This window comes from Elaeis guineensis, chromosome 3 (assembly GCF_000442705.2).
Source record: "Elaeis guineensis isolate ETL-2024a chromosome 3, EG11, whole genome shotgun sequence".
Classification (NCBI taxonomy): Eukaryota; Viridiplantae; Streptophyta; class Magnoliopsida; order Arecales; family Arecaceae; genus Elaeis; species Elaeis guineensis.
The window spans coordinates 38,931,030-38,947,918 of record NC_025995.2 but is presented as its reverse complement, the minus strand read 5'-3'; the positions used below and the strand labels follow the sequence as shown (position 1 = coordinate 38,947,918).

Sequence of the window (16,889 nt, the reverse complement as noted above, 5' to 3'; positions counted from 1 at the left end):
TGACTCAGGACAGACATGTCCATTGTTTCCCGTCTCCTACTCAAAGCGGTGTCATCCACCCAAATGAGACAAAGAACCAATAGCTGAAGTGCCAAGGTCCTCACTGTTGAACTCAACAAACTTATAAATCAGCCTGGTCCCTTTAATTCTACCTACCATGGACCAAACGTGCCTGCAAAGATTTCTGATCCCAAAAAACGCTTGAATTGTAGTGCAAGAATGATAAAAAGGAACTATCAAACTGCAACAAGCACAGGATATAGACAAAGATATAAATCCTACACATTCGTGCAGTTTCCTCATGCCTCAAACCCAATGGAGCAGCTCATTTTGAAGCTCTCGACCTCTGTCCTCTTTCCCTTGATATGGCAGTTCATCTTGTTTGGTAATATAATGGTTCTCTTTTACTTTGCCTCATGCTCTTCTAATTATTTATTAGTTGTAATGAAATATTACAGGCAGTTCTTTTGGCAGCTGGTGCATGACCTAATTCCTTTTGTATTTTTTGCAACAACTTTAGACCATCTTGTACTGTTTTAATACACATTATGATGATATAGTTTGTGATGTAAATCAAAAAAGGGACTTGAAAGGAAGAACAGAAGCGCCTCTAACCACCAAATTGACAATGGGCTCGAAGAAAATTATTCTACATGGGTTCATCTCATGCTCACTGTATCACAAATTCCTCCAACAGGCCATGCGTTTAATGAATCCAGATTTAATTACGGATTCTAGCTATCATCCTGACTAAACGCAAATGAACTTAGTGGGGTCATCTCTGGTTGGAAGGAAATGCCTTTGGTTCTCTTTTGAAAAAAAAAAAGAGGACAAAAAAAACAAAATTAAAAGGATAAAAAAGAAAAATGATGTGATTGAGATTTAACAATATATTTTGTTAATATGATCCCCCATATTCTGTGCACACCAACCTACACGCTTATATCCACGCGCATGTGTTCAAGTAGAAAATCTCACTTCTTGCACCAATCTCCAGTTGGTATCTTTCAGTTAAAACTGATCACCTTTAAGCATGAATCGTAGTAATATCTTCCCACTGATTTATCCACCATGATAAAACATTCACAGGTACTTACCCTCTCATATACTACTAGATGCATAAATCAATGATATGAAGAAGGCCAATGTGAAAGCAGATTAATCAATGGGAATAAAAACCTTTAATTTTGATGAATTCAACATTGGCTGGTCAGTTCTTGCTTCTCATGGCAGTTAGATTTAGAGCTCATTCATTGTTATTTAAAACTTATATCATTTTTTTTTTTTTTTTTTTTTTCAGGTAGCCTTGTGAATGGGCAGCTGGTGACATTCCACATCACGAATAAGTGCCCCTTCCCAATATGGCCAGCAGCTGCCCCTAATGCCGGCCATCCTGTGATCGGTGATGGTGGCTTCTTCCTCCCACCTGGACAAACCAAGCGAGTCCATGCCCCACCCACATGGAATGGGCGCTTTTGGGCCAGAACCGATTGCAACTTCAACTCCACCTCTAAACCTCTTTGCCAAACTGGCGACTGCGATAGCCTTCTCTCATGCAATGGATCTATAGGCATGCCTCCTGCCACTCTTGTTGAGGTAGTGTTCTTTTTTTTCCTTAGACTCTAACTCTTTTCCTTGTTATATCCGTTCTACATCTCTGAAAAGCCTCGTTTCGTTGATTGTCAGATGCTAACAATACCATAATATTATGATTTGGAAATAAATGTATAACAAAAGCAACTCTTTTGGAATCCAAAAAAACAATCTCTCATTATCAGAAATATTCATGTCAAAATATGTATTCATGCATTGTACACAAGGAATATGGACTGCTGTCAAAATAAACTTACTGTTGATTAATACTTTTACAATATGTAGAATATCAAAATTTTATTGAGAAGAGAATGCATCTGACTATGCCCTACTGATAGGTGTGATCATACCAGCACTAGCACACCTGATCCTATCAGGACTATGCCCTTTTAAGAACATAGATGCTACTTACCTACTGGTGCACTGGGCTTGCGCAGGTTGCATTGCAGGAAGATAAAAGCAAACCTAGCTTCTATGATGTTAGTGTGGTTGATGGGTACAATCTACCCATTTCTGTCTCAACCATGCCAGCTGATCGAAAGTGTTGGATTGGTGGGTGCACAAAGAGCATCAACAGCGTATGCCCACCAGAACTCCAGGTTTTAGATCAAAGTGGAGGTGTTATCGCATGCAAGAGTGCATGTCTGGCATTCGATTTGGATGTGTTCTGCTGTAGAAATTCCTATGGGAAGCCTCAGAAATGCAAGGCCAGCATGTACTCTAAGATGTTCAAGGATGCATGCCCTTCCTATTTCAGCTATGCTTATGATAGTCCACCTCCACTTGTGAATTGCTACTCCAAAGATTATGTAATCACATTCTGCCCCTCCAAATGGAGCACTCACCTATCTATGTAATTGAAAATTATACTATTGGGACAGTATACATTGTTAAGTTACTTTTGTAAGGATAAAAGAAATTATATGAAAAATGCTTCTTTATAACTTACAAAATGGAGAGCTCTAGTAAACTTAAGACTGCATTTTAACCCATGTAGCTACTGGCTTTAACAAAAACCACTGTGACATTCCTCCTCTTCCTTTCAAGAAATTAATCAAAAGGAGAAATGCTACATTTACACATGCAAGGAAATAAACATCAATATACTTTGTGTCAAACAATATTGCATGAACCTTGTATGCAAGAAGCGAGATACAGCACCATATTTTCATGAAAAAAGAATTGGCTCAGGTTGCTTGATTGTTGACAATACTAATTAACACTGCATCTCATATACACTTGCATGCATATGTACACACATGAATATACAAATTGGACATAGAGGCACGCATATACATGTATATACATGCAGCTATGCACATAAAAGTGTGCTCGCAAGAATCAATGTATCTCTAGAAATATTTTAGTAAATGGGCACACCCCCAATGACTGGACAAAATAGTAGCATATAATTTAATGCGTGGAGAAATTTTGTTAGCTTGATTTTGAGCCAAGTCCAAAATATTTATGCAGCATAGTTGTATGCTTCTTTTAAATCTTACTTTTCTTTTTGTGGTTTTTTTCCTAATTCTTCAACCAAATCTATCAAAAGATTATTCAGAAAGCCAATTAACTATTATAAATTTTGATTTATAAAAAGGCATTGTCATTTAATTTTCCTCATTAAGTAACTCAACGCAAAATTTTGTCTTTCAAGGCCACATTTAATCCAACAAATATAATGGGTTACTTTAAGTGAGGCCAAGGCCAGCCAAACCTATGCTGTGACTTCAGAACCTGAAATATCTCGAGATGTGGTTTAGATAATTTAATAGATAGTCTTCTAATTTGCTAGATATGCTTAGCTAGATATTGTGTTGCTTAGAAGTTCAAGAAATCTCCAAGACTCCTATTAGAGCAAATCTTGGTCACGCAATCATTGCAACCCCTTCTAACAAATTGAGAAAAAAATATCACTATTTAAGAGGGGGTGCCTTGGTACGGAAAAATCTCAAGAATATCTCCCATATATATACTTTCAATCAGTTGGTCCTCCTCATCTTTTTCTTTTCCCTCTTTCTCTCTCTCCTTGATCCTTTGCTCTTTATCTGAGAAGCTTGGAGTATAAAAAAGATCGCTAGAGACAACAATACTGCCACTCGACTTCTTATTCAAACCAAGTGATGAGGATCTTCTCATCTCCTACCTTAAGAACAAAATACTCCAATGACTACTTCCCTACGACATTATCATGGAGGCCGATATCTATAGGAATCATCCAAAGGACTTGCTTGTAACTATCTTTTGCTTCTCCATTGTCCCTTTCGTTGTTGTATTCTATCAAGACTATCTTGATTTAGGATTTCTAATGGGGTTTTCATGGGTTGTTTTGGTGCAATATAGCATGGCAAATAAGGATTATGGATGGTTTCTTCTTCAGTTCTACTACTTAAAGCACTCAAGTGCGATGCTTACCAGACAACTCAACATGCAGGCCTAAGATGATAAAGGGATACTAATGGTGTCAAGATGGTATTGGATTAGAATATTGGATTAGAATATTGATAAAGGGATAATAGATCAAATTTAATTAAGTAATTGATCAAATCGAGTCAAATATTGATTAGAATTAGATCAATTAAGTTTTAGATCATATAATTATAGTTGATCAAATTGATTAAATCCCATATGTAGAATCGATTAACCTAATGACCTAAATCGGCTCGATGGCTTGAGCCTGATTCGCTTGAGCTAACCTATTTGGATCAATTGATCTATTGGTGTCTAAGATAAATAATTGAGAGATGGTTATTTAATTAGTTTTATTCACTGATCTGATCAATTTATTGATGTCTAAGAAAAGCAACAAGGGGATCTCCATCGATCTCTACTTACCTGACCAATTTGGAAGATTGAGTCTTAAAAAAAATTGCTTGACAGTTTGGTTTAGCCCATGCCAATTAGATCAGTTATATGATGACCGATTAGATAAGATCTAAACCTTAAACCTCCTCATAAATATTAAATTTAGAGATCTTTCACTGTTGTAGATGTGCGAGCATGCTACTGATGTTGATTATTCTCGGTTGGTCATAGTGGTTCAGTTTTACCATAAACACACAACCACACTATTAGCAAAGAGTTGCTCCAGGGCAACAATGGGGTTAGCCCCAATATCTATCAGGTGAGGGACTCAATGATGGCTTTGCACCTGCTTACGAATTGTGGGTCAAGCTTAACTAAGGAGTGTGGTCAATATCTGTCAAATTAGCCCATATAACTTAGAGATCAAGTAGCTGCAATATGCTTAGAGAAGTATCTGGACAAGGAGTTGTCCATGCATCAGTGTGCATGTTACAAATATCTGTCAGGTGAGGTGCATGGCATCAATGGAACCACAACACCCACTAGAGACTCAGTTGTTGTATTAGGATTTTCACTTGCCACCCAAAGAGTGTTGGGATCCAAAAAAATAGTGAGAGTTTTGTTTGCTTCTTAAAGTCTTTAGGACAAATATAAAATTTAAATTATAAAAATTAAACTTGAATCTCTACTCTCACAGTTAAACCATATCGGCTTCAAACTCTCTAACCTGTATCTTTAAATCCAATCGTTTGATTGAAACTAACTTTAAAGACTGGCTAAGAAACCTTAAGATTATCTTGATTTTTGAAAAATTAAGATATATACTTGACTAGGACCCTCCAATGTTACCAAACCATCCTAGCGCTGAGCAGAGAATAGCATTTGATAAATGGATAGATGAAGATAGTTGGGTTAAGTGCTATGTGCTGGCTTCCATGTCAAATAAATTACAGAGCCAGCATGAGCATATGCCCACTGCCAGAGCCATGATCACTCACCTACAAGAGTAGTATGGTGATCAGAGCTGAACTGCATACTTCGAAGTATCCAAGAGACTCTTCAACATGAAGATGTGCAAAGGACAGTCGATTTATGAGCACTGTATGATAGTAATCAAGGATCTTGAGAAGCTCGGGCTTAATATGCAAAGAAAATTACAAGTGGATTCGATCCTCCAATCCCTTATGAGTTCATATAGTCAATTTATTATAAATTTTTATATGAACAAATTGGATTGCACTATATCCAAATGGGTCAATATGTTGGTCATTGCTGAGGGAACCTTGAAAAGTTCAAGGAGTATTGTTCTTGCTATAGAGGGATCTTCTTCATCAAAAAAAAAAATCTGATTGGAAGAAGAAGAATAAACCCGTGAAGAAGCAGAAGAAAGATAATAAGCCAAAGAAGAACGTTCTAAAGAAGGCTGCAGTGAAAGAAAAATATTTTCACTATGATGCTAATTGCCATTGGAGAAGGAACTGTCCACTCTAGTTCGAGAGCTTGAAGATCAAGAAAGGTGACACACCTTTGGAAGGTATGTCAAATATGCTCGTAATTGAATCTAATCTAATAATTTTTTTCTATTTTTAGTTGGATATTAGACTCTAATTTTAGTGCTCATATATGTACTTTAATATAGGATCTAATAGAAAGTAGAAGGTTGAAGGAAGATGGTATGATCCTTCGAATTGGTAATGGAGTAAAAGTTATTGCAGAAATCATTGGTACTTATCCTCTTTGATTATCGTTAGAATTTAGATTAGATTTAAAAAACTATTATTTTGTATCTGTAGCTAGTCGAAATTTAATTTTCACATCTGTGTTAGCACAAGATGGTTTTGATTTTAATTTCAATAAAAATTTTTATTTTATTTATTTATAAAATAAATTAGTTACACATGATCTTTTGATTGACAGTCTTTATCATTTGCATGTTGATACGAATGTGAATATAAATGAGCATGTAGTGAGTACCATAGGTCAAAAGAGATCTAGAAATAAAATTAACCAAAAGTACTTGTGGCATCAAAGATTAGGCTGTATTAGAGAGAACAGGATAAACAAACTGAAAAAGGATGGGATCGTTAATTTTTTTAGTTCTAAGTCATACCCAGCTTATGAATCTTGTCTTTGAAAAAAAATGGTCAACTTATCCTTTGTAGGATATAGAGAAAAGACTACTGAGCTACTTGTTCTAGTACACACTGATGTGCGTGGGCCATTTGATATATAAGCCAGAGATAGTTATAACTACTTCATCACCTTTACTGATGATCTATCACAGTACGGATATGTATTTCTGGTAAGACATAAATCTGAAGCCTTTGAAAAGTTCAAAGATGTTAAAAATGAAGTAGAAAAATAAACAGATAAATTCATTAAGATTCTTCGATCTGATAGAGGAGGTGAATACTTTAGTCAAAAATTTTTGAGATATCTTAAGGACAATGGCATAGTGTCTCAATGGACTCCTTCAGAAATATCTCAGCTCAACGGGATATCCGAAAAGAGGAATAGGATCCTATTAGATATGATCAGGTCTATGATGAGCTTCACTGATTTACCCTTATATCTTTGAAGACATGCCTTATTAACTATAATAAATTTATTAAACAAGGTTTCATCAAAATTCATTCCTACCACACCATATAAGATATGGCATGGTAAGAAGTCGAGTATAGGTTATCTAAAGACTTGGGGATGTCCAGTCTATGTCAGAAAACAGATGGCTGACAAATTAGGGAATAGATCTGTTAGAGCTCATTTTATTGGATATCCAAAAAAATCATTGGATACTACTTTTATTTTTCACAAGATCATAATGTGATTGTGAGTCGTCATGCTAAATTTTTAGAAAATCGATTTATTGAGAAAGAAGGCAGTGGGAGGTTAATTAAACTTGAGCAGAAGGTCTCTGAAGAGCAATGAGCTATAGATCCTCAAGAACCCATTATTCATGAGCCAGTAGTTGATATTCTTCCACCACCTTATAGATCTAGTTGAAAGATACATGCCAAATTTCTAGAAAATCAGTTTATCGAGAAAGAAGGCAGTGGGAGGTTAACTGAACTTGAGCAGAAGGTCTCTGAAGAGCAATGAGCTATAGATCCTCAAGAATCCATTATTCATGAGCCAGTAGTTGATATTCTTCCACCACCTTATAGATCTAGTAGAGTCTCCCATCTTCTTAAAAGATACATGGATATAATTACAGAGGAAGTAGAGAAAATATTTATTATGAGAGGTAAGAGTCATAGAGATGATCCTAATACCTTTGATAAGATAATGTCTGACATCGATTTTAAGAAATAGTAGATGCAATGAAGTCAGAAATTGACTCAATGTACTCGAACCAAGTATGGACCTTAGCGGATCTACCTGAAGGTATAGTACCCATTGCATGTAAATAGATCTACAAAAGAAAAATAAGTGTCGATGGTAAAATAGAGACCTATAAAGCTAGGCTCGTGGCAAAATGTTATAGTCAGCATGATGGTATTGACTATCAGAAAATCTTCTCACCCATAGTCATACTGAAATTCATTCATACTTTGCTTGTTGTTGCAGCTTATTATGATTATGAAATCTGATAGATGGATGTGAAAACTGTCTTTCTGAATGGATATCTTGAGGAAGATATCTATATGGAGTAGCATTTGGATTTCACATCTGGTAATGGTGATCAATGAGTCTGTAAGCTGTAAATGTCTATATACGAATTAAAGCAAACTTCTTGAAGTTGGAATCTTCATTTCGATGATGCAATCAAATCGTTTGATTTCATCAAAAATGAGGAGAAATCCTATGTATACAACAGGATCAGTGGAAGCACAATAATATTTTTCATATTATACATGGATGATATTCTCCTCATTGGAAATGATATTTTTATGCTGATCTTAGTCAAAAGATGATTGTCTAAATAATTCTCTATGAAAGACGTAAGGGAAGCATCCTATATTTTTGAAATAAAGATCTATAGAGATAGATCTAAAAGGATGCTAGGCCTATCACAAAAATTATACACTGTACATAGAGAAAGTACTGAAGAAGTTCAGCATAAAAAACTCTAAAAGAAGATTTTTACCTCTTAGGCATGGTATTCATTTTTTCAAGATGATGTGTCCGACCACATCTGAGAAAGTTCAGCACATGAGTAGGATTTCTTATGTCTTGATCATAGGGAGCCTCATGTATGCCATGCTGTGTACTCGACTTGATATTGTCCTTGCTGTGAGTGTCATGAGCAGGTATTAGTCAAATCTAAGCATGGAGTACTGGATAGCTGTGAAGAACATCCTTAAGTACTTATGAAGAACTAAAAATTTATTCTTGATCTTTGGAGGAGGGTCTGAGTTGCGAGTCGAGGGTTACATTGATTCAGACTTTATATCTGATCCTGATGATAGAAAATCTATATCAAGATATATGTTTGTATGCAATAGTGATGCAGCCAGCTGGAAGAGTTTCAAGCAATCCATCATAGCAGATTCGACCACAAAAACAAGTATATCGCTGCTTCAGATGTTGCAAAGAAAGACTTCTGATTTAAGAAGTTCGTCACGAAGCTTGGGATAATGACATCAGATGCCATACCACTGTATTGTGACAACAATATATCCATAGCACTTGCTAAGGAGCCGAAGTCTCATAAAAAATCAAAGCACATCGAATGGTAGTTGCATATCATACATGATTACCTCAAAAAAAAATATATCGAGGTACGAAGAGTAGACTCTGCAAACAACATGGTAGATTCGTTGATAAAATAATTGAGCCAGCCAAAGATGGAAGTCCATCTTGAGAAGATGGGACTTAGATTAGTGGTCAATTGGCTTTAGTCCAAGTGGAAGATTGTTGAATGTATATCCTAGAAGCCAATATGGTTGACATATTATAATAACTCTAGGATATAATTTTATACTTAAAATATTGATTTGATCAATAAAAGGATAAATTTTATTTTCATTCAACTATGATGTGTCCTTAAATCGTTCATGAAATTAATAATTTTGATACATATTCTCTAGGTGGTGAGAATTAGAGGTATGTATAATTAATTCCTAAATTATTTTCGATCATAGTATCATCATGAGGACAGTGATCGATTCGGATAGATCGATGTATGGATCACTTTTTTTGAGATAGATCAGTCTCTGGTCTACAGTGTAGATAGTTATTAGAGAATAACTAGTATTGAGAATGACCATACGAGAGATCACTTAGATTTCTACTCAATCGTCAGTGATCGTCTCGATATTGCAGTTTGTGAATAGTCTTTTGATCTGTGATGGCATGGTTTTTCACAGTGTGACTGCTGGAGTTTGACTGATATGCAAACATTGTCTCATTGAGTTCTTGTAGTGGATGTTGGTGATAGTTGGTCTACTGTAAGAGTAGGATGCGCATCTAGATGGAATCTATCGACTTTGATAGAAAAGAGTAGTCCTATAAGATTTAAGAGGCTAAGTCTGTAAATCTGTGGCCACAACAATATGATTGATGGAAAAGAATTTACATGAAGATCATAATTAGACTTGAGCTAATCAAATCTATCATATGACTGATGATGAAGTTTGACGATTTATCCATGATCTGTCATTTAGTCAGAACTAACGATAGAGGGACTGAATCACATGTGAACTATACCTTGAGGTTCTTTTTTGGTTCTGCTAGATTATCACTACATACTGCTAGGTATCATTGATGGATTGTGAGAGCTTACTAGGGTTGTTCAAGATCGACGATCCTTATTGAGTTAGAGTGGAATCGTTCTGATCCATTGAAAAAAATTTTAATGATACTATAATAGAGATCATGGTATATCTTATATCTTACTATCAGACAGAATTGAACCTATGAGGTCACACAACAAAAGGATTAGATCTGGATTAAGTAATTAGACTTATGAAATCTCATTTGGGTTTAAAGAAATCCTATTGGGTTCAGGATAATCTTGCTAGTACAAGGTTGAACCCAATTTTTTCTTTACAATTAAATTATTTATGTGATAAGATTAATTTGAGTTAATTATCTGTTAATAATCTAAATAAATTAGATTCATTGGACTCTAATTATTGGGTGCCTAGTGTTTTGAATCAATGCATTAGGTGTTCAAACCCCTAATCAGTTCCTTGATTGAGTTTTCATAGGGCGCCATTTGATTTGATTAAGTTGGGCATGCCCGTTAGGTTGATGGCGCGGAGGGCCAAACTAGGGCATCCCTTAAGCCCTAGTTGGCATGTGAGAGAAAGGGCAAGAGGGTGCCAAGTGGTTCTCCTAGGCATGGTCAAAAATAGAGAGCAATAAGGATTCTTAATGTGAGTAGGACTCACATTAAGGGGCTCCAAGCCTCCAAAAGCCTCCCCATGCTTTCCTCCCTTCTCCCTCTTGGTTCCAATGCCCAAGCATTGTTTGGCGTCCACCATCTTCATGCCCAAAGGCTGTTTGGGCGGCCATCTCTCTTGCTGATTCTTAAGTTCTTGATTGCTACAAAATCAAGGGAACTAGATCAAAAAAAGAAGAGAAAAAAAAATCAAGGAAAGGATCAAAGAGTTAATCACGATCCAAGCTTCATTCAGATTCGCAGGGTGATCTTTTTTGGAAAAAAAATATCTACATCATAGAGGGCTGTTCCAGATTGATCCTGAGTGAATATCTGTAAAGGTTGGGCACTTACGCGGCTAAGAGACAACCTACTTTCTTCTAAATCTAGATTCGAAAAAAGAAATAGTAAAATAGATATGTGATTCGATCACATATTTAATTTCAGTATAAAATTCAGCATGTATTCAATTTCAGTATATGAAGTAGATCCATATATTCTATGTTTTATGCATGTATGAACTAAATTAAAAGGTGTTTTAATCTTAATTCTGCTTTGTTGTTTAGAAAAGAAAATTTTAAAGCATATATGTATACACCCTACATGAAAATCCAACACCAAGGATGGTCCACTTTGGTGCACATGATATTCCCATGGTTCTAATCCCCCAACCCCAGCCCATGGTTGAACCCTTTCTCTCGACCATCATTTTGAACTCTCAAATTGTTTCCTAGGCTCCACTGTGGAGATAGTATTAAGGGAAAACAAGAATTATGTCCTTCTTTTACTATTCCCGCTTGTATAAGAAATTCTCTGAGGGTGATCTCCTCAAGGGCAGACTGATGAGAGTGGGGGTTGTGATGGGTTTGTTCCCTCTGGATCTTTGCCCATACCTCATCCATGGTCTTCTGACACAAAGTGGTGCTATTGGGAGTGCAGTCTTGGTTATGGAGTAGCGTAGAGATGGATCCAGTGGTAGCAGCAATGGTGGAGGTATTGTCTACATCAGAAGCCTATAGGTTGGCGAGGAAATCATCCATGTTCACGGAGTCCATGGCATCATCAGGCTCAAGGGCGGTGGTCTAGAGCTCATCCAAGGTGCAAGATAAGATGCTAGGCTGTGTCATCGTGGAGAATGCTGTTGGTTCCTCGCTTCATCTTCTCAACTCCTCCCTCTTTGCTCCTTTGGTCTTGTTGTTGCCCAAGGTTTTGGCGCTGAGCTAGTGTATGTCATCCAATGCCTTGATGTTATTGTTGCTACTCTAAGAGGAGGAGCTGAAAGAATTCTTGAGGCTCCTTTCTTAGAAAAGCTTCCTCCTTTTCCTAGTGGTGGACTTTAGCATTGGTTTTGCTGTAGGACGAGACAAAAGGAGAAGAGGCGGACACTTTGCGCGAACTGGCACTGAAGCGGTGGGAAACGACTGTTTTTGCGAAAGAAAAAGATTAAGGCCACCAGCTAAAAGACTCTTTGTTGGGTTTTGTTGGTTGATGCTCTTGACCAAAAAACAAAAATTTGTTCAAGTTTTTAACTTAAAAGAGATGTCATAAATATGTGAAGATTTCGTAGGATTTACCTTTCCCACCGATTTGTAAAATAGTTGCCATAAGGAGAAATGATGCAAAAAAATTTTAAAAAAAGAGTATGGAACAGGATGCGATGGTTAAGAAATGACAATAGTTCAGGAAGAGGAAATATAATCCTAAAAAAAGCAAGAACGTTAAGGATCTGTTAGGCTCACAACTGGGATTAAAACTGGAGCAGAATAACATGGAAATTAGAATAGCCATATTTCTGGTGTGTTTGGTTCACGATGGGAATCAAAACCAAAAACTCAAAAGTTAAATTTTTGAAAATTAATTGAGCAGAAGCATTTTTAGAAAAGCTAATGTTTTTAAATAAACCTGGTGCAATGGAATTCGAATACTGATGGAGAGCCGGGATCGGGTCTTGGGGATCAATTGAGTGAAATTTCTATTTTCCATTGGAATAGGAACAGGACCTTCCTAGCCAAATGGCTAGAGTAGGAGTTATTCAATCTCATTCCCATTCTAGAATTCAACGTCCTCCCATCAAAGATGTCCTAAAAATATTCATGTGAAAATGTACACAAACCAATAAGAAACTACTAAGACACTAACTTTCAGTGGATTCCCATTAGTTCTTCAAATTGGAGGTGGTTTAACACACTACAAGAAGAAGGTGTTTTTAAGATGGACTTATTTGCGACGGTTGATTTACCGTCACAAAAAATTTATTTGTGACAGCAAAAAATTTTCATAAATAAGATATAAATTTTAATTACTATTTGCAACGGTAATCAAATTTTGTAGTAAAAAGTAGAGTTTTTATGACAGCAATACACCATGATAAATAATCTATGATTTTTACCACGACAGTAGATCGTGGTAAATAATTTATAATATATATATATATATATATATATATATATATATATATATATATATATATATATATATATATATTTTGAGATGGTATTTTGCAGTAGTAAAAAATCAAACCATAATTTTTATATTTTTTTGCGACGGCATTTTGTCGTGATAAAAAACCTCCCGCCTACACTTTTTAACATCGTGCCTAATTTTCTTTTTTGTGACGGCATTGTACCGTGGTAAAAAAAAAAATAAAACCCCATCCCACCGCCCGCGCTCAACTCTCAGTTTCCCCTCTCCTACCGCAGTCTCCTCTTCTCCTCTCCAAACCCTACTGCGCCTCCTCCCCCTCTTCCGCTCCAAACCTCGACGTGCCCCCGATCTCTCCATCGTGTCGCTCCAAACCTCGGCGTGCCCCCCGATCTCTCCATCGTGCCCCTCCCCACGGCGTGCCCCCCAATCTCTTCGGCGTGCCCCAGCCCGGTCAGGTATGATCCCTTCCTCTCCTTCTCGATCTCTTCCTCTTCGATGTCAATCGAATAGAGAGAACAAATTAATGGGGAATATATAGTTTGTCCCATCTTCCAGTCTTGATCTCTATTTAACCCTTAATTTTTCTATATATGGGTTATCCAGCACCTGTGGTTGCGGCATCTGTGTTGGATAAACAGATTTCCAGTCTGCCATTGATATCGTTGAAGAGGCTTTACCAAGCAATTTAGAATAGGACCTTATGAAGGAGTCTTCAATTTTTCTTGGCTCGGTAGTTGTAGATCCTCCACAGTCGATGCTGGTAATGAGATTTTTCCTCCTTTGTCCACTAGCATAGGCATGGAAAAACTTCGTGTTGCGATCTCTTTGCAACAGCCAAGTAACATGTGATCTTTGCTTTCACAGAGTTTCCTCTGCTTGCAGAATATTTTCCAGCTGATCCTTAAGTGCTTTTCTTCTACCATGTTCCGTAGAGGACAAGTTTATGCTCTCTTCTTGAGTATCAAGGGCAAGAATTTGCTCTTTTATTTGAGTTTTTTCTCAAAATGTTTTCATTGGTTGCTCTGTTCCAAACCTTGAGCCTCCTTCTTAAGTATCCTAAATTCATAACCAAAGTGGTAGATGCATCAGGGCAGGTGGGTGCAGTTTTCCATCAGGCTGTGATCAAATCTTTAAGTTCAAAATTCTGGACCCAAAAAAGTTCAAACCGAAAAGGTTTTCTAAGAGGAGGAGGGCTATAGAAGTTCAGTTTGATAAGGAAGTGGTCGGAGGTTGTTTTAAGAAAGGCATGAGCACAGCCAATGGGTGGTGCTCAATCCATTCCGGAGATACGAGGCATCTATCTAGCATTGACATTGAAGGAGATTCACGGTGATTTGACCGAGTGAATAACAGTTGATTCATCCCCAGCTCTACCAACTCCAGGTTATCCACAAAGGAATTGAAAGCCTCCGAGACAGAGGTGCTATTGCTGTTTCCTTTCCTTTCATATGGAAATCTAATTGTGTTAATTGTTCAGGTAGTTGAGCCATTTCAGCCTGCAACTCTTCCCGCATCTCTTTAGCCCTGTAAACAATCAAACCAGCCAAATTACCATCATCCACATAATGACACCAAATCTCTCTCTCCTATTAAAAGAAGATCATGTCTGTTCCCTCTTAAACAGGTAGCCAGAAGAAAGGTATAGAAAAGGAAAAGAGATAAGGACCTCAATCACTCTCTTACCAGCCTTGTGAGGGAGGGCAATCCAATTGCCACCAGTCTCATATTTCTCTATGAACTCCTTAAGCTTGGAGTCCTCCTCAGGAGACCAAGGACCCTTCTTCACGTTGGCCTTGTCACAGCATGGAGCCCTCCCCATCTCTCTCAGCTACCCACTCCAACAAATTAATCTCTCTTCACTCCTCTCCTTTTGTCAAGGCTCCTTTTATTATGCTAGTATGTCATGTCATATATGTGAAAGAGATTTGCTAGTATATTTTTCTTTTTCTTTTGAAAGGTCTAAAATTAGACCCTCCTGCTTAAAGTTTACTTAGTATTTTATTCTTCTTTTATTTTAAGAGATCATCTTCATATTACTAAGAAGTTTGTATCTGTTTCGATATTTATTCTCATAAATTTTATTTTTTTTATAAATTTTATTTTTTTTGATATTTATAAAGAAATTATTGTATATGGTTTTCAGGGAATATATAACGATAACAGTATCAGTGGATAGTAGTTATGGATAAAAGTTGGATTGATTTGTGAAAAAGGACTTCACCTACATATATTGAGGGGGTCAATAAATTTTTAGACTTTGCATATGTTAATCAGACAGATGATGCAAAAATTTATTATCCGTGTAAGAAGTGTAAAAATCATTTTCTTGAGGACCGACATATAGTGAAACAACATATTATTACAAAAGGTTTCTTGACGACATATAAGATTTGGACTTATCATGGAGAGACGTACTATTCTACTAGGTCTAACCAAGACTGTGGAAGTAGAGATTTTTTTGATATGGAAGATGATATGGTTGGAATGATACAAGAGGCAACTGGAATCTTAATGTCAAATGACAATATGAAATTTAATCATTTAATGGAGAATGAGGGTCATTATTAGCGACAGTAAGTCATTATTAGCGACGGCAAAATACCATCGCAAAAAATATATTTTCCTGTAGTGACAGAACAACAATAAGTTTAATATATAGAAACCTCCCCTTCTTTTTCTGTCACAGAGATAGGGAAGTTTAGATCTGAGGAAAGGCATCCCCAAAGCATCAGCCCATATGAGGTGAGCAAGTTGCTGGGAGAACCATTCAGTTCAGGATGACTGCTGCTGTTCGAGGGAGGCGATGCTTGTTGGCTTTGTTTACCAACTTAATGAGATTTGGGAGGACATTAAAGTGGAGAGTGAGATGAAAAATTGAGGGAGAATATAGATCTAGGGTTCTTTCTCTTTTTTCTTAGTACATAAGATCTTTTATGTGTGAGGCTATCATATCCTACCAAAGTTCATACATCAATACATAAACCACTATGACAATATGAGCCCAACCATATATGAGCCCATACATGAACCCAACATACAACTAAATCAAAACTTACATAATTTAGAAATTAAAAAGAACAAACATTATATTTTAACACTCCCCTTTAATGGTTGTTCTTGAATGCCCATGAGGTCTGTAAAGTAGATGAATTTCTTTTTAGATAATGCCTTGGTGAAAATATCCGCCACTTAGTCTTGAGTCCTCACATATTTTACTTCAACTTCTTTTTCTTCTACTGCATCTCTTATGAAATAGTACTTAATTTTGATATGCTTCGTATGGCTATGATAGATAAAATTCTTTGTCATAGAGATGGTAGACTTGTTATCACAAAATAGTATCGTAGCTTCTTCTTGCTTCTCACCCACATCTTCTAGTATTCTTCTCAACCAAATTATTTGTTGTGCCGCCAAGGTAGTTGAGATATATTCAGCTTCCGCAGATGACAATGCCACAATATCTTGCTTCTTAGATGCCCAAGATATGACACCGAATCCAAAAAAAATATATAGTCCGATGTACTCTTCATATTATCAATGCTTCCGACCCAATCACTATCACAAAATTCAAATAACTTCACATGATCATTTATGCTCCTTTCATACATGATGCCATAATCTTTGGTGCTTTTGATATATCTCAAAACTCTTTTTGCCATCCCAAAGTGGACTTTGCTTAGCTTTTGCATGAATCTAAAAAGTAAACTTGATGCAAACATTATATCCGGTCTTGTAGTTGTGA

At 36.6% G+C, this 16,889-nt stretch overlaps 1 protein-coding gene and 1 pseudogene across 1 annotated transcript; one reads left to right on the top strand and one right to left on the bottom strand.

The window, feature by feature from the left end:
* The first annotated feature begins 270 nt into the window (after window positions 1–270).
* LOC140856069 (pathogenesis-related thaumatin-like protein 3.5) lies at window positions 271–2,556 on the top strand. The gene is made up of 3 exons (XM_073253244.1): window positions 271–385; window positions 1,301–1,596; window positions 2,031–2,556. The coding sequence occupies exons 1-3, from the start codon at window positions 316–318 to the stop codon at window positions 2,448–2,450; spliced, it is 786 nt and encodes a 261-aa protein (XP_073109345.1). The 5' UTR covers window positions 271–315; the 3' UTR covers window positions 2,451–2,556.
* Window positions 2,557–11,322: 8,766 nt separating this feature from the next.
* Window positions 11,323–14,966, bottom strand: LOC140856221 (uncharacterized; annotated as a pseudogene).
* Window positions 14,967–16,889: the final 1,923 nt, after the last annotated feature.